Source organism: Microtus pennsylvanicus, chromosome 2 (genome assembly GCF_037038515.1).
Source record: "Microtus pennsylvanicus isolate mMicPen1 chromosome 2, mMicPen1.hap1, whole genome shotgun sequence".
In the NCBI taxonomy this organism is placed as follows: domain Eukaryota; kingdom Metazoa; phylum Chordata; class Mammalia; order Rodentia; family Cricetidae; genus Microtus; species Microtus pennsylvanicus.
Genome location: NC_134580.1, coordinates 130,995,849 through 131,021,241, shown reverse-complemented (window position 1 = coordinate 131,021,241; position 25,393 = coordinate 130,995,849). Strand labels below are relative to the sequence as shown.

At 47.3% G+C, this 25,393-nt stretch overlaps 1 protein-coding gene across 1 annotated transcript in view; it reads left to right on the top strand.

Annotated features, from left to right (window-relative positions):
* The first annotated feature begins 672 nt into the window (after positions 1 to 672).
* Edem2 (ER degradation enhancing alpha-mannosidase like protein 2) overlaps positions 673 to 25,393 on the top strand; it is a 30,569-nt gene continuing 5,848 nt past the window's right edge. Inside the window, exons 1-9 of the mRNA XM_075962679.1 lie at positions 673 to 874; positions 1,106 to 1,216; positions 4,318 to 4,357; positions 8,378 to 8,483; positions 13,573 to 13,698; positions 15,817 to 16,028; positions 18,277 to 18,418; positions 20,418 to 20,542; positions 22,603 to 22,747. Of these exons, the coding sequence (XP_075818794.1) occupies positions 768 to 874; positions 1,106 to 1,216; positions 4,318 to 4,357; positions 8,378 to 8,483; positions 13,573 to 13,698; positions 15,817 to 16,028; positions 18,277 to 18,418; positions 20,418 to 20,542; positions 22,603 to 22,747 (1,114 nt within the window). The 5' untranslated portion in view covers positions 673 to 767. The remainder of the gene's footprint in view (positions 875 to 1,105; positions 1,217 to 4,317; positions 4,358 to 8,377; positions 8,484 to 13,572; positions 13,699 to 15,816; positions 16,029 to 18,276; positions 18,419 to 20,417; positions 20,543 to 22,602; positions 22,748 to 25,393) is intronic.

Genomic DNA, 25,393 nt, shown 5'->3' with positions numbered 1-25,393 from the left:
ACTGACAAAGTCCAGGACCTAGCAAGAAAGGAAGTGGGAAAACTGCCCAGATGTTCTCAAAGCAGTAGTGCCAGGGACAATGAAGGGCGGCAGCCACGGAGGTGGTCCGGGGTACTGGGACGGGCAAAGTTCTGGTTGGTTTAGAGACTGTATGGACCATGATGTCATGGCACCTTAAAATGAAAGACGGTTATAAACTTACAAATTCCTAGAACAAAAGGGATTTCTGCAAACCTTAAGAGTGACGGCTTTGGGAAAATTCTAGAGTTTACTTACACAATCGGGGAAGTGGTTGGGAAACCCTGTGTCTAACAATGGCCAAAGCTGAACACTTTTCATTCATCTTTATATAGACATCTTCTCAAATCTTGAGTCCCTGCTGGGCCCTTCTTAAAAAGGTATTTGGAAAAAAAGAAAGAACCTAATCTAGACAGCACCTGTAAAGTGTTCCTTGACGCTTTACTGCGCAGTAAGGGCTCAGCAAACGGAAACTGGGGTTGTGAAAACATCACTAACAGCAGCCACAGCAGCCACTGTCCTTAAGACACGTTGAACTCCTCTCTGTAGAGTAGATATCCCGAGATGCTCTTTTGCCAGTGTCCCACTGCCCATTGCATCTTGGGTCTTGTAGTCAGGAAATGAGTGGCTTATTGCCCTATGCGCAGGCGTCGTGGTGCGTATCCCCGGAAGAACCAGCAGCGGCTCGGAGGATGAGCTGGTGGCGGTGGCTGCAGCTGCTGCGGCGGCACTGACAGGACACGAGCTCTATGCCTTTCCGGCTGCTCATCTCGCTCGGCCTCGTGTGCGTGCTCCTGCCCCTGCACCATGGTGCGCCAGGCCCCGACGGCACCGCGCCCGACCCCGCCCACTACAGGTGAAGGGGGCCAGGCTCCTGCTCTCCACGGCTGGGGACTGGCAAGCGCCCACCGGGCCCCTTCCCTTCCCTCTGCCCCAGGACCCCTACCCTGACGTGATCGGTCCCGCTGCTGGGCCCTCGGCAGAAATCACATGGTGGTTCCCACTCTCCGTCCTGTGTCTGCTCCTTTCTCCTGCCTGGTTTTTTTGGGTTCTGGCCCCCTACCTTATTTCTCATCCCCCGCACCAGGGAGCGAGTCAAGGCCATGTTCTACCACGCCTACGACAGTTACCTGGAAAATGCCTTTCCCTACGATGAGCTGAGACCTCTCACCTGTGACGGGCACGACACCTGGGGCAGGTAGAACGAGCTTGAGGGCCAAGGGGGTTGGCTGGGGTCTTAGGAGGGCTGGTGGCTTCAAGGTCTTACTGATTCTGGATCGTTTCCGGCCTGGGCTGATTCAACCCCTTCCCCTCAATCCAAACCAACGCTGTCAGAGTCTACACAGCTTTCACAGTACAAAAAGTCTTGGATTAATCTTGGATTAATCATCCAGCAGGCTAGACCCCTGGACTCGGTAGGAACAGGCACCACACAGGAACACTTGGGCACATTTCTGGAGTCGCAGAATCTTTTGAAAGAACTTCCAAGAGTCAGAAAACTCAACTTCTTCATTTTATAGGTGGGCCTCCAGCTCCAGGAGGGGGTGTTACTCTCCCCAGATGGAAGGTCCTTTGTAGTTGTGTTCTCTGTATGACTGGAAGATATTTCCCCTCCGTCTTCTTACCACTGTTTCGTGTCACCGCTATCTTCATCACCTCCCCAGTTTCAGTTCCCCTCACCACCATGCACACAAGTCACCTGATTCATTTTCTGTTAGTAATTCCTGTGCTATCACATTTTTCAATTTCACTAGAATAAAAACCCAGCTCAGTGAAGAACTATTGCATTAGCAGAAACAGACAGGGATTGAACACTGCCATGTGCTTTTAGTGCCGTCCCATTTAATTTTCTTAACACTCTTGGGGGTTAGGGCTATAATCTGGAGCTGTGTGTGTGTGTGTGTGTTTTCAGATAGAGCCCCATGTAGCCCAGGCGGTGTGTGTGCGCGTGTGCCTGTGTGTTTTCAGTAGGGTCCCACATAGCCCAGGTGGTGTGTATGTGTGTATGTTTTCAGATAGGGTCCCACATAGCCCAGGCGGTGTGTGTATGTGTGTGTGTGTTTTCAGATAGAGTCCCACGTAGCCCAGGCAGTGTGTGTGCGCGTGTGTGCCTGTGTGTTTTCAATAGGGTCCCACATAGCCCAGGCGGTGTATGTGTTTTCAGATAGGGTCCCATGTGGCCCAGGCTGTGTGTGTGTGTGTGTGTGTGTGTGTGCGTTTTCAATAGGGTCCCACATAGCCCAGGCGGTGTCTGTGTTTTCAGATAGGGTCCCATGTGGCCCAGGCAGTGTATGTGCGTGTGTGCCTGTGTGTTTTCAATAGGGTCCCACATAGCCCAGGCGGTATGTGTATGTGTGTGTGTGTTTTCAGATAGGGTCCCATGTAGCCCAGGCTGTGTGTGTGTGTGTGTGTGTGTGTGTGTGTGTGTGTGTGTGTTTTCAATAGGGTCCCACATAGCCCAGGTGGTGTGTATGTGTGTATGTTTTCAGATAGGGTCCCACATAGCCCAGGCGGTGTGTGTATGTGTGTGTGTGTGTTTTCAGATAGTGTCCCATGTAGCCCAGGCTGTGTGTGTGTGTGTGTGTGTGTGTGTGTGTGTTTTCAATAGGGTCCCACATAGCCCAGGCGGTGTGTGTATGTGTGTGTGTGTTTTCAGATAGTGTCCCATGTAGCCCAGGCTGTGTGTGTGTGTGTGTGTGTGTTTTCAATAGGGTCCCACATAGCCCAGGTGGTGTGTGTGTGTATGTTTTCAGATAGGGTCCGACATAGCCCAGGCTGGCTTCAAACTCATTACATAGCTGAGAATGACCTCAAACTCCTGGCGCTTCTGCCTCCACTTCCTAAGCTGAGATTGCAGGTGTTCACCATCACACCTGGCTTATTATCTTTTTTTTTTTTAACAAGTATTCTTAAACGATGGCATGCTTTCTGTGCCAAGAACTAGACAAGCAAGCCAAGAGCTTGTGTCATTTAAAGGCAAGAACAAACAAATGGCTAATTGCAGCAGGACGGAATCATGCATGACTTTCTCGTTCCGTAGAGCTCCAGCACTACCTGTCCTGTAAATCATCCTAGAGTCCATGAGCAGATATGTATTTTTTATTATCGAGACAGCATCTTGCTATGTGGCCCAGCCTGGTTTTAAACTCTCAGTCCCTCTGTATCAGCCTCACCAGTGCTGGGGCTGCAGCCATATACCACACCTGGCTGTTGTATATCTCTGTAAAAAAATTAGCTTATTAAAGTTTAACTTTGTAAAAAGGAACTTGTTATAATTTGTACATAACAAAATACCTATTTTAAATATATAGTAACCACTACAAAACTAGCATATAGAATATTTTTTTTACATTTTATGTGCATTGATGATTTGCCTGCATGTGTGTCTGTGTGAGGGTGCCAGATCCTGTAAGTGGAGTTACAGACCATTGTGAGCTGCTATGTGGATACTTCCTCTGGAAGAGCAGCCAGTGTTCTTAACCTCTGAGCCATCTCCAGCCCTAGAATACTTCTTTACCCGAAAAAATTTCCGTGTGCTCTATAAATTATCCCTCTGCTATTACTGGCCCTAACAGCAGCATACCTGCTTTCTGTCAGCATGGCTTTTTAAATTTTATTAATGATTCGTGTGTTTGTTTCGCACAAATTTAGGTGTACCATGTGTGTGCAGGAGGCTGTGGAGGCTCCTGGCTAGAGTCCCTGCAACTGTAGTTGCCAGCAGTTCTGAACCCCATGTTGTTGTGGGAGTCAAACTCAGGTCCTCTGCAAGAGCAGTAAGCGCTCTTAACCCCTGAGCCATCTGTCCAGCCCCTCGTATGGTTTTTTTATTTGAAGTACAGATGAAAACATGCTATATAGTTTACTTCATACGTGGTGTTTTCACTTAACAGCATGATCTTCTCATTAGTACATAGAACTCTGATAACCATGTCTTAATAATGTCCGTACCATAGTTTGTTCATCACTCCTCAGCTTGTGAGCAGCCAGTAATTTCTAGCGCTTGATGTTATAAGTGACACAGCCTTGAGCATTCTCCAGCTGTTAGTGTGTTACAATCTGTGCTGCCTCCCCATGGTCAGGAAGATGCCAGGAAACATGGGCTAATGTTCATTACAGCTGAGCTACATCAGGTAGTCAGAAGGCTCTGCCTTCCCCTCTGGTTCCTCAGTTGTAACTGTACATGGGATATTTAAGGACATCACTGTGCCTCATTTGAGTTTTGGGCGAATCTGATCTGGGCGGTTATGAATCCGGTGTTTGATGTTCTTATGAAGCAGTTGGGACTTTGTCTTTTTACAGTTTCTCTCTGACGCTGATTGATGCCCTGGACACCTTGCTGGTAAGTATCCCTATTTCTTTCCCTTGCTACCATTGCCTAACCGACATCCTTCCTCTTTTGGTTGCTTGTCTGTGGGTAAAAAGTAAATTCTTCTCCTAGGTCTTTATCTCATGATTCTGAGCCACCAGGCCTTGGTTACCCAACTGCATAGTAGAGAATGCCAAGTTCCAAGAGAAAACCAACTTACGCAGGTTCAGTCATTAAACAGATATTTATAGAGGACCTGCGGTAGACTTGCCCAGGTCAGTGAGAGACACAGAGACGTTCTAGTAGCCATGTGCAGTGACCATAAGATAATAGCACTGCTTACTGTGCCTTGTGTATGCCTTGTGCTAAGGCCTTTACAGGCTGTACTCAGTGTTTATCATGGCTATGACCACACAAGAGAACAGTTTAAAAGGAGGAAGGATTTATGTAGGCTCACGGTTTCAGAGGCTTCAGCACATGATTGTCTAGCTCTGTGTGCTTGGGCAATAATGTGGCAGGGATGCTTCTTCGTCTCATGGTGAATAGGAAACAGATCAGGAGATAGGATGGACCAGGGACAAGGTCCTCCCCCCATGCCACCCCCCCCCCCAGTTATTTACTTCCTCCAGCTAGATTCACTTGATAGAGTTTCTGTAACCACTCAAAATAGTACTACCTGTTAGAAACCTATAGATGTCCACACAGTTTCCCGTGATTACTTATCCAGATTACAACATATGCATCATCCTATTTAATCCTTCCAATAATCTTATGGTTTTATGACTTCATTATTTTATTCCTTCCTATAGCTGAGAAATGTGATGCTTAGAAAGATTAAAAACAGAACTCAGACTTAAACTTAATGTGACTCGAATCCGTGACTGTCTCCTGTTCACACACCCCACCCAGGGTTTTGTTGCTTAGCCAGGCACACCTCAAGCTTGGCAATCTTCTTGCCTCAGCCTCTCCAGTGCCAAGATGATAAAGATTTACCACCCTGCCTGGCCACTCCTCATTTTTATACATCTATAATATTTATGTGACTATGAACACTATATAAATATGGTTTGGCTTATAATTTTTTGTTTACTGTTAATTTGTATATTCTTATCTATTTATCAAATAGTTATTGAAGACAACTAAATCCCAAGCATGGAGCAAAACTTGGGAGTCAAAATGGCGAGTTTAAACAGAAATGACCTCTGTTTGCCTGGAGTTTGAGATGTTAGCACTGGAAACACACACAGAATCAAAGAATAACCATAAAAAATGATAATCACCCATTGGGTCCAGGGCCTTGTATTAGAAAGTTTTTTTTTTTTAACAAAAATTATCTGGCTGGGTGTGGTGATGCACGCCTTTAGTCCCAGCACCGGGAAGGAAGAGGCAGAGGCAGGCCAGTCTCTGAGTTCAAGGCTAGCCTTGTCTATGGAGTGAGTTCTAGGACAGCCAGAAATATACAAAAGAAACCCTGTCTTGGAAATAAAAACAAAACAAAACAAAAAACCCCGAAAGAAAAAAAAAGATCTGACCTAGACTAAGGAGGCTTGGGAGAAGTTCTCGGAGGCAGTGATGTGAAAGTGGAGATGGAATTTGAAGGAGGAGCTGGTGGTAACTGGGAAAGAGGAGGAAGAAGCATGTTCCAGGCCAGCTAGTGCAAGGCTCTGTGGCGGGAGAGATGGAAGCAAGTGCAGTGAATGGAAGGGAGGCCAGGTTCCCTAGGAATCTGGAGAGAGGGGGGGGATGGTGGGGCTGGGGGCTGCGGCTCTTCTTCACTATGCTATGCTCCTTCATCTGAGAGTACGGAGGAGCCACTGGCATTTCTTAAGTATGAGACAGGAAGTTATGAAATTTCTGCTTTGAGATCATGGACTGCCGAGTGAAGAAAGGTTTGTGAGGTCAACAAACATTTGTCAAGTAATTGCTTCCTGAGCTGCATCTGGCACTCTGGAGAAATACAAGGCTGAATGAGGCCTCTGCCATCGCAAAGGTCTTTTCATCTTGTCTTGTTTAATGTAGAAAGGAATAGAGACCCTGGCAGTAGTGGATGGAGTTCTTAGGGGTCCTGAAGGGAAGAAGAATCAGAGGCATGGTAGAACAGGTGGCACTCCCCAGTGAGGAGCTGGAGTTTTGAGTGTGAGGAAAGGGAACTGGAGGAGAATGGGTAGTTCTACTGCAGGGAAGATAGCTAGCGGAAGGTGAGCAGCGAGAGAAACCGACAGCAGGTAGGCTGGCTCCCTCCTAGAGAGCTTGAGCATTGGGATAGTCAGGAATTGTTTGGACTGCAAACAGAGGCTCAGTTCAACTGACTTAGGCAGGAAGACAAGCTCAATCAGATAACTAAAAAGTCCAGATCAAAGGCTGGCCTCAGACCTGATCCAGAGAGACAGATGACGTCAGCAGGAGTCTCCTTCCACCTTTTATCTCTGCTTTCTTGCCTGCTGTGTTCTCGGTCTTCATAAGTAGTACGTCAGCCTGTTGCTTTTCGGCATACTCCAGTTTAAGAAACAGTATGGCCAAAGTATCATCCTTTCCTTTTAATCCAAGGAGTAAGTTTTTACTGATCAGATTTAGATCACATATGTATTTCCAAATAGTATCACTTGGGGAAGGGATATGGTACCTTGGCTGGTCCTAGTGAAGTACCCACTCCTCAGCTGGGGACATGGGACCACCTGCTCCAGAATTATGGGAGTGACTGTGGGAGGAAGAGTATTTAATGAAAATTTGGGGTGCTATTAGCAGAAAAATTAATATATATCAGGTTAGGCATGGTGGCACAATCCTAGGAACATGGTAAGTCCAAGGCCATTCTTGGCTTATATAGTGAGTTCGAGGCCAGCCTGCGCTGTATGAGACCATCTAAGCAAACAAGTTTGTTCTCTCTCTCTCTGTCAATCTCTCTCTCTTCTCTCCACCTCTACTTCCTACATGTTTTCTCCCTCCGTGTATGTATATCCACATACAACACATATGTTTATATACACATACCTGTAGACACACACATATGTAACATTTGACTGGTGATTTAAACAGATTTATTTTCCCGAGTAAAAGAGAGGATAATACGGCTTAGTTGACAGAATCCTCGCCTTATACATGAGGCTATGGGTTCAATCCCTACCAACCCCAAATGGGTAAGAACCACGAAGCTGAATGAAAACGTGACCCATCCTTGACGCATACAGTTTCCGGGCTGGAGAGATGGCTCGGTGGTTAAGAGCACTGTTGCTCTTGTAGAGGGCCTGGGTTTGGGTCCCAGCACCCACATGGTGGCTCACAACCATCTGTAACTCCAGTGCTAGGAGTTCCAACCCCCCACTTTGGCCTCCAAGGGCACCAAGTGTGAATGTGCCACACTTGTGTGGAGGCAAAGCCCTCAAACCCACAAAATAAAATATATCTTTCAAAAATGAAAAGGAAAGAAAAAGAAAGCCAAGAGGTCATTTTTTCTTCTAGTAGAGTCTCATTAGTAACGTGGCACCAGAGACTTGGGCTCTTTGTAGCTTCCTCCTCTCCCATTGTATGGCTTTTATTTTCATGCTTGGTACCCCATGGTGAAACATAGCTGCCACCACTCCAGAAACTGTGTCTGTTCTCAAGGCGGAAAAGCAAGGCCAGAGTAAAAGCCGTGCTAGCCCTGTCTATTGTTAGGAAGAGATTTGTTCCCGAAGGTGCCTCTAATATATGTCACAAGTACCAGAGTATGGTCACATAGTGACCTCTCGAAGCAAAGGAAGCCAGTGGCTTCAGGGTGCTTGGCCTCTGGCAGGAGGCTTTGGGGTAAAGAACATTGGGAAGCAACAGGCATTGTTTTCCACAAGGTACAAAGGACAGGGGAGCTACAAACAGCTCATGTCCACTACTGACCCTGCTTTGTTTGTACAGGATCCGTTTAAATGGACCAGGAAGTTAGACTAGGTTTCTGCGTGGTTGCTGGCTCAGTGTAGCTGAGCCGACGACAGAGTCTTGACTAAAGAGTGAGGGCATACCAGCATCTAAACTTCATCCATGCTTGGGGAGCAGTGTGGTCAGGGTTCTCTTTCATTCCAGATTTTGGGGAATACCTCTGAATTCCAAAGAGTGGTGGAGGTTCTCCAGGACAACGTGGACTTTGATATCGACGTGAATGCCTCTGTGTTTGAAACCAACATCCGAGGTGAGCACTGCCTTCTGGGGCCTCTAAGAGAAGTGCGGTCTGTGATTACCAAAATGGGAAATGAGGTCTTTGGGGGTCACCTTTCCAGGACACTGGCCCAGACTAGTGACAGACAGTGCTGCCCCCTCCCAGAGTAAATACTGTTTTCTTGGTGTTGGAACAGGAAAGGTTTATCTCTGCTTTCCTGAAGGTTTTTGTTATGTGGTTGAACTTTGTGGATAATGAAAATGGTTTTTTGATTTGGTTTATTATTTTTTGCTTTTTGAGACTTAGTCTCACTTTGTAACTCTGGCTGGCCAAAAACTGACTGCATAGGCCAGGCTGACCTTAAACTCAGTATGCTCCTCCCACCTCTACCTCCCTAGTGCTGGGATTAAAGGCATGTACCACCACACCCCTATAGTGGCTTTTTTTTTTTGAGACATGGCCCTCACACTGTTGCCAAGGCTGGATTACAACTCACTATATAGGACAAGCTGACCTCAAAGCCAAAGCCTTCTTCTTACTGAGATCACAGACGTGAGCTACCACACCCAGCTCCCATTTTCCTCTTGTTAATGTTGATGTTGTGTGCGGTATCTTCTAAAATAGCTTTCTTAGCAAATAAAACAAATAACTTATCAAAGTCTAAACAAATAACTTATCAAATTCTAGAAGTAGTAAAAAAATTTCTACTCTCTGTGGTAAGACAGAGAACACATGTACTGTAGTTCCATAGTTTAGTTCTTTATAGTTGAACCTTAGGTTTACTCACGTGTTTAGTATGTGTGTGTGTGTGTGCATGCATGCGTGCACACGCGCGTGTTCATGCGAGGGTCCATCCTGGTCAGATGGTCAGATCCTGGTAGTATTCATCAGGAACTGTCCACCTTGTGTTCTGAGCCAGGGTCCCTCCCTGGGACCTGGGGCTTGCTGCCTCGGCAATCCTCCTGTCTGCTTGCTGCCCAGCGATCCTCCTGTCTGCTTCCCCGGCACTGGGACTGCAAGTGTGTACCATCACACTCACTTCTTTTACGTCGATGTTAAGGATGGAATTCAGGTCCTCAGACTTACAGGACAAGGACCTCATGAACTGAGCCACCTCCTTAGCCCCTTACCACCTTTCTGGCTGTCTTTGCTTTAGTGTCTCGGGCCTTGTTATGTGCGATTGGTCTTTTCTTTAAAGAACTTCAGAATTTTCCTTTACGTGGATATGTTCTTGGCAAACTTTCCCAGATTTTGTTTACACGAAAATGTCTTTGTCTCGCTTCCTTCGGTCTTTGGGAGATATTTTTTTTCTGCATGTATGGCCGCTGCTAATGATTATTTTCTCTTAGTCTATCAAAGAAATTTTTCCACTGTTTTCTGCTTTTATTTTGTTAAGAATGTTTACCAATCTCACGATCATTTCTTTGTAGATAAATATGTTTCTGTCCTTTTAAAATGCATCTTATTCTGGAAAATTGTAAGTGCCCATGGCCATTGAGAAGACAGCACAGCGAATGAGTGCAGCCGTCTCCCATTGTCACCCAGACTGTAGGCGCTTTTAAAATCCTTTGTTTGAGGGAACAAAGTGGGAAAACAGAGCTTTTCTCTTTTTGATGTTTTGCAATGTATATACACTTACGTTGTGTATATCAATGTGGGTTGCTTTTTATCTTGCTTAGGTTTCTTGGGTCTATAAGTTGCCTCTCACCTATTTTCTCCCATTTATTTATTTATTATTTATTTACCTATTTATTTTGGTTTCAACGTGACTTCTCACCCTGTCCCCTAAGTTGCTCTTGTATCTAGGGAACACTCTGTATCTTCCTGTTGCTCTCTGGATAACTTTGGCTGTCTTCAAGTCCGCTAGGTCTTTCGTCACATATATCTTATGTACTAGCAGATCATGCAATTTTCACATAATTATTGTATTTTTATCTTTAGAAAAAATGGTACTTTTGTAAATATACTTGGTCAATTTTTTTTCACTGTTTTTTATTACGTCTTTCTATATCCAGTCTCTTTCATTTCTTTACGTGTATTTCTGATTATTATTTTCTGTCCTCTTTGTGAAAACCCCAGCGTCTGACATGGTAGTGCACCTTACCTCTGTTGTTATCAGAAGCTTTCTTTCCGCAATGCTGTTTTGAGATTTAAATTTTTTATTTGTATTATTTACTTGTAGGCACATTTCCTAGACTCCACCAATTGGATTCTTAGAGGCCTGGATGGAACGTGCTGTTTCCCCAGGTTATTGTTGTTGATTTCTGCCGCGTGGTGTGAGGCACTTCCTACAAAGCCCGTCTTAATGCTGGGGATGTGGCTTCGTATGGAGAACTTGCCAGGCATGACAAGGTCTCGGGTCAGATCTCTACTCCTGCAAAACTGAACCCTTCAGACTCCCACAGCGCCGTGTTTATGCTACCATTTGAGGTTTCCTAGACTGTTGAGTTCACACGAATTCAGACCGTAAAATTTGTGAGTTCCTGGTTGTGGTCATGGCCTCTCTTGGGATTTGTTCCCTAACTGTTAAACCTGAGAATTGAGACAGAAAGACCTGTTCTACAATTTTTGAGCCAAATTTGAAGCAAACTTTAGTTAAATATTGGCTGGATGATGGACTCTGGCCAGGACCTTTCCAGGGTTCCAGAAAATGGCAACTTAAGTAATATTTTACAGAGGCTTATAAAGACAAACCCAAAAGGCCACTGTACTTCTCTTCAGGTTCAATAAGGTGCAAGCATATATCCCAATGTACTTCCTGCCTGCGGGACCTCCGGCCTATGTCCAGCCAGGGGCAAGTATACATCGTGACGTATTTCCTGCCTGTGCACCTCCCACCTCCATGTGATCCAGCACATCTGGTGCAGTTGAGTCAAACTTGTTTAGGGGAGCAAACCCATACGGCTTGTGGTCTCCCATATGCAGTAGCCTCCAGCGTTTCAGGAAGTGTCTGTCCCTGGGCAAGGGGCTCACATATTAGAGGCATGTTTATTTCATGGATTGCTCAGGCACAGTAATTAAAACTAAAAACATAACTTTGGCTCTCACGCAGCCCCCTTACTTTTACTTAGTACCCACGTTTGAGGCTTGTAATTGTCCTCTTGTTCACTCGAGGATGTATGAGGGTGTAGCTTAATTCATTCTTCTGTAGAATGTCCACTTCTTAGAGGACACACTTCACGCAGAGACCGTTTACCAGAGGACTTGTTGGCCTCGTCCTGTCTTTGTCTCCGTTCCTCTTAGACAGGAGGAAGGAAAACCAAAGCTTAAGGTCACAGGTTATTTTTTGCCAGAGGGCACTTCTGGTGCCTGGTCAGCTGTATTTCCAGTCACAGAATCTGTCTTTTTCACACACCCTGAATATAGTGTGATGACTCGAAAAGTAAGATGGAGGCAGTGGCAGCTGTCTTCTCCCGACAGACAGAGTGATGGACCGAAGTGAGCCACGCTTTAGAGTCGGACAGACTGTCCTACTGCCTGTCATATAGGTGAGCCAGGGCAAGCCACTTCGTTCCTCTGAACCTTAAAATCTGCAGAGGAGGAGCAGTGCCTAGACCTTGGTCTGTCCTGGCGACTTCAAGGAGTGGCCATTGTTTTTGTCACCACCAAGGGAAAAACCCACTAATGCTGTCCAACAGGTGGGAGTAAGGAATGACTTTTGTTTGTTTTAGAACAGTGGTTCTCAGCCCCTCTGGGGTTGCATATTAGATATCTTGCTATCAGGTATTTATGTTATGTTTCATAACAGTAGCAAAACTGCAGTTATGAAGTAGCAGAGAAAATAATTTTATGGTTGGGGGTCACCACAACATGAAGAACTGTATAGTGTTGCAGCATTAGGAAGGTTGAGAATTGCAGTTTTGGGATATTTTAATTTATTTTTTAAAGTTGTATTACATTGACTCTTATTATATGGGTGTGGGTGAACACACAATGACATAGCATGTGTGTGGGGTCAGAGAACAACCTGAGGGAGGGATTCATTTTCTCCTTCCGCTGTGTGAGTCCTGGGGGTAGAACTCACATCATCAGACTCGGCAGTAGGTACCTTAACTCACCGAACTATCTCAATGGCCCTTTTAAAATTGATTTTTTTGATGATTTCATAGATGTATATAATGTACCTTGGTCATATTCAACTCAAATCCCTCTTCTCACTCGCCCTAGAACTTCTCCTCATACTTCCTCTCCCAACCGTCATACCTAGAAAATACGGCCTGCACGGGAGTGTGTGGTTATCCACTGGAACATGGGCAACCTAGCAGTGGCCAGACGCTAGCAGCCATCGCTTAGCAGTGGTCCCTCAGCTAGGGATGGGGCCTCCTGAACACCGTCTCATTCATGCTGGAATGTTTCCCGGTCTGGCCCTGTGCAGAGACCATAGCTGCTGTGAGTTAGCGAGTGCGACAGCCATGCCATAGACCCAGCACTCCTCTCCATCCTCTGCCCCTTGCATCCGGGCCACCCTCTTCTGAGATACCTCCTAAGCCACGAGGAGGGCATTTGTTCTGTTGAGGGCCGAACACTCAGTAGTCAGCTATGAATCTGCATTGGGAATAAGTGGAGCACTACAATACTGACTGCTTTCGGAGAAGCTCCTTTTGAAGTATTAATCTATGGGGGGACAAATAACTATTTGGAAGGCAGCCCCACGTAGGAGATTTATCCCTAGGAGCCTTTGACCTCCCTCACCATGGGCTTTTGGTCAGGTTTCCATTACCAGACATACATTCCCTCCCTTGGTGCAAGTCTCAGCTGGAGTCAGAAAGTGTGTGGCTCCCCCTCGACAGTCACGCCACTGTCGCGCCTGTGGGCGTGCCTTGGCAGGCAGGTCAGTATCAGCATTCAGGGTCCTCTGCTGGGTAAGTCTGTTTTCTCCGGATTGCGTCGCGCCTTTTGGCACTATAAAAGCTGACAGGATCTCACTGTGTAGTCCAGGATGGCTTCAAACTCTGCCTCTACTTCCCAGGCACCGGGATTAGAGGTGTGTGCCACTTTGCCTGGGTAGGGACGGCTTTTGCTAGCTCCTTCCGAGTGAGGCACTCCAGTAGCGTGGTTAGTTCTAGTTTGCATAAGAGGAAACTGGTAGGGCCCTGACACTTGTGTTTTGTGCCTTCTTTAGTGGTAGGCGGACTCCTCTCTGCTCATCTGCTGTCAAAGAAGGCTGGAGTGGAAGTAGAAGCTGGATGGCCTTGTTCTGGACCTCTCCTCAGGATGGCTGAGGAAGCAGCCCGAAAACTGCTCCCGGGTAAGAGCCAGGCAGAGATGGGGCAGAGGTGAGGGGTGGGGACTGAAGGTGGGTTAGGGGCAATGGGAGGTGACAATGGCACAAAGCCCAGTAGATCCTCTTTTCCTCTCTTCCTTCCAGATAGGGTCTCACTATATAGCTCTTGCTAGCCTGTAACTTACTATACAGTCAAGGCTCACCTTGAGGTTTTGACGGTCCTGCCTCTGCCTCCCAAGTGCCGAGTTAGCAGGTGTGTACCACCACATCTGGCTCTAACCCAGCCTCTCTTGTGGAGGTCAGAATGGCAGTGCTGAGATTTCCCCTGATTTTTGTCTTTTAAAACTTCAAATCTCTATTTCTACCCCTGTAAAACCATCCACCATAAAAACTAGGAGAGTTCTCACTACTGAAGTCAGGAGAGTCCTGAGCATTTTAAGGGCTTGCTGGAGTGTTGGCTCAAGATGTTACTACTGCTTGCAGGTGTAGGCCAAGCGAGTCTCACAGATTAAATGGTCCTTGCATTTATTTTGAGGGAGCCCTCTTGTCCCCTCCCAGGTCACATGCTGCTGGAATGAGAGGGCCCCAGGGAATAGCTTTGGTCTAAGCCTTAGGGCTGCAGGTTCAAGGCTTTCCTCGGCCACCCAGCATCTTGGCCATGCCATTCTCCTGCTCCATGGCTCAATTTCTCTGTCAACCATAGTTCGTACCTGCTAGATGTATCTTTTGGAAGGCTAAGCTGAGGTCAGACAGAAGATGCTTAGCAAACTTGAGATGACAGGGATTGGGTTTGCTGGTTAAGCTATGTTCAGCACTATGAGCCAAGTTTCTGTGTGTTTATCCAGTGGGGCCATCACTGCTGGGCTCAGCAGCATCAGCTGGACACTGTGTTCTGTCCTGGGTGTGGTAGGAGTCCAGGGTGGTTCACACCCAGACACATGACTGGCATTGGCGTGCATTCTACTGGCTCCTTGGCCATCTCATTTATTTGTCTCTCAGCCCTGGGGAGGGCCAGGCGAGAGAGCGAGCTGGGCTCAGGTCTCATAGCTCATGGCTCACAGCCACGTGTCTCCTCACAAACATCATGTCCTGTGTGATTCATCCCCGGAGAAAACTGCCTTACTGTGCCTTCTATTTTTTTCTCATTAAAAAATTATTTGCACTGAGTAATATACATATTCTAAAGTTCATACCCAGTAATTATGAAGCCAGCAGCGGTGTATCTCTATAGGTCAAGAAAGAGGATTCTTGGACCACACCCTTCTTGGCGCACTTCCTGCCTGTCTCTCAAGTACTCCTTTGAGCCCCTCTTGCTTGTGACGCTTTCTCCCTGCCTGCTCTGTGCCAGAGAGCAGGTCTCATTCCTCCTGCAGGAGTGTCTGGACCTTGTAGCGCTCCTAAGTTTTGACAAATTAGTTCACAATTTGGTGACTTGTGACTGTTCTGCCGTTGTTTGCCTTGGGGGTGGAGAGGAAATCTCTGTCTTGGGCTCATCATCTAGTTCCTCCCTGGGCTAAGAGGCAAGGGGTAGGATAGACAAAGCTCTGGGCTGGATTTGAAGGGGTGGGGTCAGCGCAGGCATTCCAACTCCTTCTGGGTGTGACTCTCCTTTGTGACCTTTAGCTGAGTCACTTGTGACAGGCTCCCTACCTGTTAAATAGGGGTTGTATTGTATTAGTGGTTTGGTTTGTGTCCTATTTTTAGGTTTTCTTTTAAAAATAATTTTTCCCTGAACTTTTATCTGAATCAGAATCTAAAACTGACCTCTCTACCGATGTGTTTGACTTGATGAAAGTCTCTGAGTAACTGCCAGCGGGGCTCACTGCAGCACCAGCCCGATCTGCTTCACGCTCGGTTTCCTGCAGGCTTTGGAAGGCATAGTGTGAAAACAAAGTAGTAAAATAAATGAAGTCCCCTCATCACAGCAGGAACCCAAGGTTACCTAGCACAGTGTTTGGCGGCAGCGGGGTTAAGGGGTTAAGCAGTTAAGGGTCCTGCAGTGAGGCATGTATCTTTCTCTGGCTCAGACTCAAACAGTTAACAAGAAAAAAGAAACAAGTGCTGATTGAGGCCTAAAGCTTGGGGTCTGTCCTCACCACCTCACTCTCCTTCCACCTGGGATCTAAGTTTCTGATGCTTTAGCGTTTCAGACCCCCACGGGCATGCCCTACGGAACTGTGAACCTGCTTCATGGTGTGAACCCTGGAGAGACCCCTGTTACCTGTACAGCGGGGATTGGGACCTTCATTGTAGAATTTGCCACCCTGAGCAGCCTCACCGGTGACCCCGTGTTTGAAGATGTGGCCAGGGTGGCCCTGATGCGCCTCTGGGAGAGCCGGTCAGATATTGGGCTGGTAAGTCAGCTGCTGCCTTCCTTGTGTAAGCTAAGGCTTCTGTGTGCCCCCACCCCATGAGTTAAGAGTTCTGCCAAGGAAGGGAATCTTACAGTGATTATAAGAGCGGCCCTGATACCAGAAGTAGACGGAGCCATTTGCTTTTCCACAGAGCTACATTAGTTAGGATTTCTGTTGCAATGAAAAAATACCATGACCAAGGGCAGCAGGGAGAAAAGCATTTATTACATCTTGTAGTCCATAAGCAGGGAAGTCAGGGCCGGAATTCAAGGCAGGAACCTAGAGGCAGGCACTGATGCAGGGGCCATGGAAGAGTGCTACCGACTGGCTTGCTCAACCGGTTTTGTTAGATCTTCCAGGATCACCAGCCCTGGGGTTACACCACCCACAATGAGCCAAGCCCTGCTCCATCAATCTTCAAGATGTGCCACAGACTTGCTCACAGGCCAGTTTAGTGGAGGCATTTTCTCAGTTAAGGTTCTCTTTTCCAAAATGACTCTATCTGTGTCAAGTTGACTTAAAACCAGCTAGCACAGGAGGGAAGAGAGCCAGACTCTTCATCTTTGGCAGGAACAGAGTTCTGTTATGCTCTGAGCCTTTCTCACCTCTAGGCAGGAGTCAGACACTTCACACCCCTGACTCATTGGCCATAGATTACCAGTTCACCTGGGCCTCTGGTGACTATCGGCATTGCGAAACTGTTTTCCAGAACACCAGTACCGAGAGATGTTGAGTGGCTGGTCTATGAAAAAATAACTCCAGAACAGTTAAATTAGGGAATTCTTGTATATGGTATCAGAGTTTTTGTTGTTACTGTTTTTTACTTTTTTTCTTTCTTTTTCTTTTTAAGAGTCACAAAGAACTTGAACAGAATAAAAGTTATTAAATGCAATGGTAAAGGAATCTCTTTAGCTTTGCTTAACATTTCCCAAGCATATTTGACCCTAGGGCTTCATTTTCCCTTCAGTTCCTATTAATAAATGGATATTTAACCTATTCCGGACCAGCTAATCCTCAAAGCTATTGTCAAATCCCAGAAGGGATAAACCAGTGACACTACCAGTCATTAATCCAACGCAATCAGGACAGTAACACTTGAGTGCTAGATTCAAGTCCTGGCCCTGCTTCAAGGTTGTTTAGCCTCTCTGGCTCTCATATACCAGCAGTGATGTTATTGTATTAAAAACTATGCTGGCCGGGTGGTGGTGGTGCATGCTCTCAGTCCCAGCACTTGGGAGGTGGGGACAAGCAGAGCTGTAAGAGTTCGAGGCCAGTCTGGTGTACAGAATGAATTATATAGAACAGCCAGGATGTTACACAGAGAAACCCTGTCTGGAAAAACCACAAAATAAAACAAACTATGCGGAGACACTCCAGCTTCTTGTTGTTGAAAGTGGTTTTATGTAAAGTTTGGTGCAAAGTCAGCTCAGAGAGTGGAGTTTGTCTGCGGATTCATAAAATCCCTTCAGATGCCACTCTGGAGGCCCATGGTAACATCTTTAGTCCAATGTAGGCAGGTTTTGCTCCAGCCTTGGAACTGTGGTGGACTTGGTTGGTGCCCTGTCTGTACCCTTCTCTCCTTGACCATTCCTGTGCATCCTGGCCTGTCGACATTCATGTGTGACAAACACACAGATAGATAGATAGATAGATAGATAGATAGATAGATAGATAGATAGATAGATAGATAGATAGATAGATAGAATAAAAATAGTAATATTACATTTAAAAAATAATAAAAATCTGTTAGCTATAGTGAGATGCGGACTGTGACTGGGAACTCAGCACGTGTGTGTGTGTGTGTTTGTATGAGCTGTTTTGTTTTTGACTTTTTGATACTGGGGTTTGAACCCAGGGCCTTGTGAATGCTGAGCAGCTACCCTCCTACTGTGCCTCATGCCCAGCTGTGTTTGATTTTTAGACACTGGAGTCACAAACTCGTGCCTTGAGTCCGTGACAGATTCCAGAAACAAGTTCTCCTCATCTCTCCCTAAGCAAGGAGTGGATACTTCAGATCATTCTCTTTCCCTTTCCCTTTGGTCTAGTGTGCTAAGTCAGTTCTTTCAAATGGACACGAGCTGTCTCCACAGTAGGATGGCTGTGGCCCAGGCTCGTGGCTTTCTCCATAGCCCGCATGTCTTCAGGAAATGCTGAGGTGCCTGCCTGGCACGTCACCGGGCAGTTAGAGCACCAGGTAGATAGATCTCCTTTGGCCTTGGTCCTTCTAGGTGCTGTGTTTCTCTTTTAGGTTGGCAATCACATCGACGTGCTCACTGGCAAGTGGGTGGCCCAGGATGCAGGCATCGGGGCTGGCGTGGACTCCTATTTTGAGTACCTGGTGAAAGGAGCCATCCTTCTTCAGGATAAGAAGCTCATGGCAATGTTTCTAGGTAAAAGGGGCGGGTAAGGGGGTTTTCCTATGGCTCTCCTGCTGATTGTGTTTATTGTGCACATCAAGTGCCTACAGAAGCCGTCCATTCTGCATCCAGAGCCACTGGAGGCCCTTGATTCCCACTGTACCTCTTCAGATTGTCTTTTTCTGCTTTATGGGCTTGTTTGGTTTAGGTTTTGTTCTATTTGTTTTAGTTTTTTATTTATTTTTGGTTTTGAATCTCATGTAGCCTAGGCTTGTCTGAAATTCTCTGTAGCCAAGGATTAAACTTTTTATCTCCCCCCTCCACCTTTGTTGTGTGACACCATTTATTCCTGAGGAGACATGAACAAACACCTCGCCCCAGATAGGGAACCAATACCAGACTAAAGTACGGATACCATCAAGATCCGGTTCAGTGAACCAGAGAGTTTTATTGGGGTTCCTTGCAGAAATAAGTGAGAGGTGCAAGCAGAAATGACTCAAAGATAGCTGCATCACCAAATGAATCAACGTGGGTGACGTGGAAACCCAGAGCATACCGCACAGTTTACAACAATTCAGCAGACTGGAGAGTCTCTTCCAGACAGCTCGAGTGGTCAGAGCCCCTCCAGTAGCTTGGCTGATATTTGCATCTATTAGGCCGCTCTCTACTTTTTCCGGTGACTTGGAACTAGTCTCAGCTCCTTCCAGGCAACTAAGCTTGTGAGAGAAATCCACTGAGCAGCCCTCGCAGCTTATATATTCTTAGTGAGGGAGGGGCCCAGTGCATCTGGTTGATTTCAGGGACTTCTTGAAGCCTCAGAGTTGTTTACTTCCTGAGGTTTCTGAGTTTCCCCATTGTTTCGCTTCACCTGCTTTCTAGGCTCTTGTGTCTTAGTGAGTGTCCCGCCGGTCCGGACGCCTTACTTCTTGGCCACTTCACATGGTGTTCGCTTCTCCTAGAGTATTTTTATTTCCTGTCTACATATGACCGCGTTCCATCCTTCAGAGCCTAGTTTGCATGCCCTGCCTAAGAAGCGGTGTGCTCCTCCTCTGCATAGAACCGGCGACGTATGCCCTCTGCCTTCTCATTTCTGGCTTCTCCCAGTCCTTTATATGCACTAGGTCACAGTTATCAGATTAGTAAACACCGACCTTGTGGGCCCCTGGTAATAATTGCCATACAGGTGTCGAGCTCACAGCAGTAGTTACTACAGCTGTTGTTGGCTTATTTGGCGCATCTTTGTTGGGTGACATTTGATGTACCAACCCCTGGGCCAACCTTTGAGCATTGGTTGTTTCATTTTACTACAGTTTTTGACATAGCTTTGAATTTGTGTCTGCATTTGGTTCTTCGTTTATTCTTTTTTTTAAAGATTTATTTATTGTGTATACAACATTCTGCCTCCATGTATGCCCACACACCAGAAGAAGGCGCCAGATCTCATTACAGATGATTGTGAGCCACCATGTGGTTGCTGGGAATCGAACTCAGGACCTCTGGAAGAGCAGCCGGTGCTCTTAACCACTGAGCCATCTCTCCAGCCCCCTCTTCGTTTATTCTTATGTTTATTTATTATGCACAGTGCTAGCAGTGGAGATTCTGCAACGAACGCAGAACTAAGTCATCGTGGACGCACATCCTAGGGGATAAATGTCAGCTCAGCTTCCGACTGCTATGCCAGCTCCTTGTTGGGGAGGCTTTGTCTTATGGATATCTGAATACCAGTTTGTTAGCTGAGTAATGACTGAACAATCTCACAAGGTCTATAACATTACTTCCCCAGTTTAACATATGATAGAGCTGAGACTGAAGAGGGAAAGTTTGCCCCAGGTCATAGCTAGCACGTGGAAAAGAATCTGCGTGGAGTGTTGAACCCCTGTTCCTTTTTAATGCGCTTACCTCGTTGTGTCCTAGTCTGTTCCAAACAACGCTAGGCCATGCTGCATGTCATAGCATAAGGGTTCACTTTTGTCGTCAAGGCTTGTCTGTCTCTTCAGTCACCTGTGCCCATTTTCTCTTCTCCATGATGCAGAGTACAACAAAGCCATTCGGAATTACACTCACTTCGATGACTGGTACCTGTGGGTGCAGATGTACAAGGGCACCGTGTCCATGCCAGTCTTCCAGTCCTTGGAGGCCTACTGGCCTGGTCTTCAGGTAGGATTTGTCAGAGAGTGATCACTGTTCTGTGGTGTGATGATGTACGCAGGCTGCTTGAGTGCTCCGGGGCAGTGTGAGGAAGAAAGAACTAAAGTGAGTGAGGCAGATGCGCCACTCTCCCTAACCAAGTCTTCCAAGGCAGTGCTAAGGAACCGAGCTCCCGGCTGGCTGTGGGTGAAGTGCCGTCTGCAGCAATGTGCGCTTCCCCCGCCCCCCCATCCAGTCTGGTAGAATTATACTTAGGAGAGGCCTTGGAGCCCATCTAATCTCCCTTACCTGTACCATAATATTTCTTGTACCAAAATAGTTTGTAGTCTAAATGATGCCTGCAGTTAGCTTTTGTTTTGTTTTGAGACAGGACCTCACATATCCCAGGCTGGCCTTGAATTCACTGCCTTAACGGGGGATGACCTTGAACTTCTGATTCCCTCTGCCTCTGCCACCCAAGTGTTGAGAAAGACACTTAGGAAGCTGTGAAAACGGACAGTCTACCTTTGTGTTATAAACACAAAACCTGCCTTCAGGAAACAGTGTTGTGTAGTTGGACTTTCCTTTGGTCTAACAACTCCCAAATAACAGCACAGAGACTTCTATTAATTATGGTTGCTTGGCCTTAGCTTAGACTTGTCCCACTAGGTCTTAGAATTTAAATTTAGTCATTTCTATTAATCTAAATTCTTCCATGTGATTTGTTACCTGTCCTCCGTAATGTACACCTGACTTCCTCGGTGTCTTGCTGGCATCTCCTGCACCCCTAGATTCATCCCTCTGAATTCCTCTCTCTGCCTGGAAGTCCCACCTAACCTCTCCTGCCTAGCCATTGGCTGTTCAGCTTTTTATTAAACCAATCAGAGTGACACAGTTTTACACAGTGTGATAAAATATCCCACAACACTATTGAGGAAGTTGAGTTTTGGAAATGTGTTTCTGTTGTTGTTTTGTTTTGTTGTTTGAGAGAGCCTCACTATGTAGTCCTGTCTGGCCTGGAACTTACTACACTTAGCCTACTTGGTAAGAGCTCCAGGCCAGTGAGGGACCCTATCTCAAAAAACAAGGGGACACTTCTAAGGATCAACACTTGAGTCTGTGTCCTGGCTTCCACACACAGGCACAGGAACACACACACACACCTATGCACACATACACACATAAAAAGTCATGGAAACACAAAGAACTAAAGGTTGCTGTTGTACTAGAGTAAAGCAGCAGGAGAAATAATAAGTAGGATTTTAAAATATAAGCAAGCGACCTGGCTGAGGTAGCACATACTTTCATCCAGCACTTAGGAGGCAGAAGTGAGTGAATCTCTGAGTCTGAGATCAGCCTTGCCTACACAGCAAGTTCCAGGACAGGCAGAGTCATGTGGTGAGACTGTCTTGAAGGAAAAGAAGGAAAGTAAAGGATTCTTTAAGTAGACATATCCTCTGACCCACAAAGCCTGTTTTTGGAGATTTGTCTTACAGATACATTTCATATGTTTGAAGTGATGTATAGGCATTATTTAGTGCAGCATTAATTGGTTTAGGAAATGGCAAAAGACTGGAACCAAGCCAAATGTCTTCTTCTAGAATGGATTCAGTTCTGGTCTAGGTGACCGAGTACTGTGCAGCTGTATAAACAGAAGGGTTCTCAGTATATGCGGAAGAAAACCAAGACAGATTATTGAATACAGAGAGTGCAGAGCCAGAGCGGCATGTTCAGAGACTGTATTAAAAAACAAACAAACAAAAAACCCAGGTCTGCATAGAGAAACTTGAAGAGGTGGGCATGGCTCTCTGTTGGAGGTGTGGGAGCCTCCTGAGCCTTAGTACAGCCAGCCTTTCTCCTAATCTCAGGTCCTCAACAAGGTATGAATAGGTGTTGAATTTTTTGTCTTGCAGATAAGTCCCAGAGACGTTTGCTCTGTGGCTCAGGATGGCACAGAGTCGGTGATCAACCTTAGGATTGATAACAGCATGTTTGACTTCCAAGGCTTGCTTGAGATTTATTGATTGTGATGTTTTGCCCGTGGACTCATGCCTGAGTCTGCTGACCTGGTGACCATTTCTTTTCCACAGAGCCTTATTGGGGACATTGACAATGCCATGAGGACCTTCCTCAATTACTACACTGTATGGAAGCAATTTGGGGGGCTGCCAGAATTCTACAACATTCCTCAGGGATACACAGTGGAGAAGCGGGAAGGCTATCCACTTCGACCGGGTAAGCGGTGTGTTTGGTGCGTGGCCAATCTGTAGGCTCTGAGTCCTCACGCCCTGATCCTTCACGGGTACTCCCCAGGCCACTTTTCTCTCTTCTCTAGTGGTTTTCCTGCTAGAGATGGGAACTGAGTTCTGGTAGGTTGGAGTGGCTTGGCCAAGCTAGGAGCTGGAACCAGAACCCAAGTTTCCTATCTAAGTCCTATGTTCTTTCAAACTTGGAGAAATGAGCAAAAAAGGGAGATGCCAGCTAGGCTGAGTCCTGGGGACTTCTGCCACCAGAACATCACAGACTGTAGGCCCCTTCTGTGAGTGGTAGGGGCAAAGCACACTTCCATAGGACGGACTGACAGAACCTCGGCCCTTAAGCCATCGTCAGGTTTCGTTCACTTGTTCTTGGCAGCTCAGAATCAAGGAGAGTGCCACAAACTGGACACTATCTTACATCCTTCTCAGCTCTGACGTCTTCTGATTCATGTCTGATGTCTTCTGATTCATTGCAGGGATGTTAAAAAGTGAGGCCAGAAGGGCAGGGGAGTCAGAGGCCGAGCTTAGTCGGCAGGTGGGCTCACAGCCTAGTGTAGGTCAGTTTGTATTGGGGTTGTCTCGGCATGGTAGTCTCTGCCTGGCCTTCCTAGTGACTCCCTATGCTCTGTGTTCTCTGCCCCAGTCTTTGCTGCTTCTAACCCTAGTGCGTGCAGGACCGTGGGCGGGGAGAACGGCAGTCACACGCCAGGACCGCAGGAGCTGCTGCTTGTGGTGTTTCTCACACAGTTGTTCTCATGGCTTTTTTTTTTTAAGAAAACTCCTGGGAAATATCAGTCATATTTATTGTTACCAGGAGATAAAATAAAACTCAACTTTGCGACTACACGCCAAACATTTAGATGGTTTTCTACACTGGGGCTTCAGAGAGGCCCTTCTTATTGAAATCCTCCTACAGCCACTGGTTTTCTGGTTATCACCAGAGAGAGCTGCTGCTGCTGCTGAAGGCAACCTGCTCTATCTGCAGGGCTGGCTGGCAGGAAGGTTCTGGAGAGAAACACACATCACTGCCAGGAATTCTAGGAGTGCCGAGTCAGTCACCCTTCCTTCCCCCACACAATAGCTAGGAGAGATAAGATGCTATTCTGTAGCTAGACTGGCTAGTGCATGGGTCTGGCAGGAGTTGGTTTTTTGTTTTTTTTGTTTTTTTTTTTTTTTTTTTTTTTTTTTTTTTTTTTTTTTTTTTTTTTTTTTTTTTTTTTTTTTTTTATCTAAAACAGGGTTTCCCAGTAACTATGGAGTCAGTCATCCTGGAACTCATTCTGTAGACCAGCTGGCCTCGAACTCACAGAGATCCACCTACCTCTCCCTTCTGAGTGCTGAGATTAAAGGCATGCGCCACCACCTCCCGTGTGAAAAAGAGAAAAAGTTGGCCTTGACCCAGCCAGCTGCTGACAGCAGAGGGAGGCCTCCCACGAGAACACTGTCTTTCTGCGTGTGTTGTCTGCCCTGGAATGCACCCTAGAATGTGAGCAGTTGGGTTAGCGCTTGTTTAGAGGCCTGTGGGATGAGGGGAGGGAAGGGAGAGAGAGATCTGAGGACATAGGCAGAGACTTGTTCTCCAAAATCCAAAAGAGTAGATGAGGCTCAGTGGTAGGGGGTGTGCCTACAGACACAGCTCTGGCGGGGTGTCTGTGGACACAGCTCTGGCGGGGTGCCTGTGGACACAGCTCTGGCGGGGTGCCTGTGGACACAGCTCTGGCGGGGTGTCTGTGGACACAGCTCTGGCGGGGTGTCTGTGGACACAGCTCTGGCGGGGTGTCTGTGGACACAGCTCTGGCGGGGTGTCTGTGGACACAGCTCTGGCGGGGTGTCTGTGGACACAGCTCTGGCGGGGTGCCTGTGGACACAGCTCTGGCGGGGTGCCTGTGGACACAGCTCTGGCGGGGTGTCTGTGGACACAGCTCTGGCGGGGTGCCTGTGGACACAGCTCTGGCGGGGTGCCTGTGGACACAGCTCTGGCGGGGTGCCTGTGGACACAGCTCTGGCGGGGTGCCTGTGGACACAGCTCTGGCGGGGTGCCTGTGGACACAGCTCTGGCGGGGTGCCTGTGGACACAGCTCTGGCGGGGTGCCTGTGGACACAGCTCTGGCGGGGGTACCTGTGGACACAGCTCTGGCGGGGGTACCTGTGGACACAGCTCTGGCGGGGTGCCTGTGGACACAGCTCTGGCGGGGTGCCTGTGGACACAGCTCTGGCGGGGTGCCTGTGGACACAGCTCTGGCGGGGTGTCTGTGGACACAGCTCTGGCGGGGTGTCTGTGGACACAGCTCTGGCGGGGTGTCTGTGGACACAGCTCTGGCGGGGTACCTGTGGACACAGCTCTGGCGGGGTGCCTGTGGACACAGCTCTGGCGGGGTGTCTGTGGACACAGCTCTGGCGGGGTGTCTGTGGACACAGCTCTGGCGGGGTGCCTGTGGACACAGCTCTGGCGGGGTACCTGTGGACACAGCTCTGGTGAGGGTACCTGTGGACACAGCTCTGGCGGGGGTACCTGTGGACACAGCTCTGGCGGGGTGTCTGTGGACACAGCTCTGGCGGGGTGCCTGTGGACACAGCTCTGGCGGGGTACCTGTGGACACAGCTCTGGTGAGGGTACCTGTGG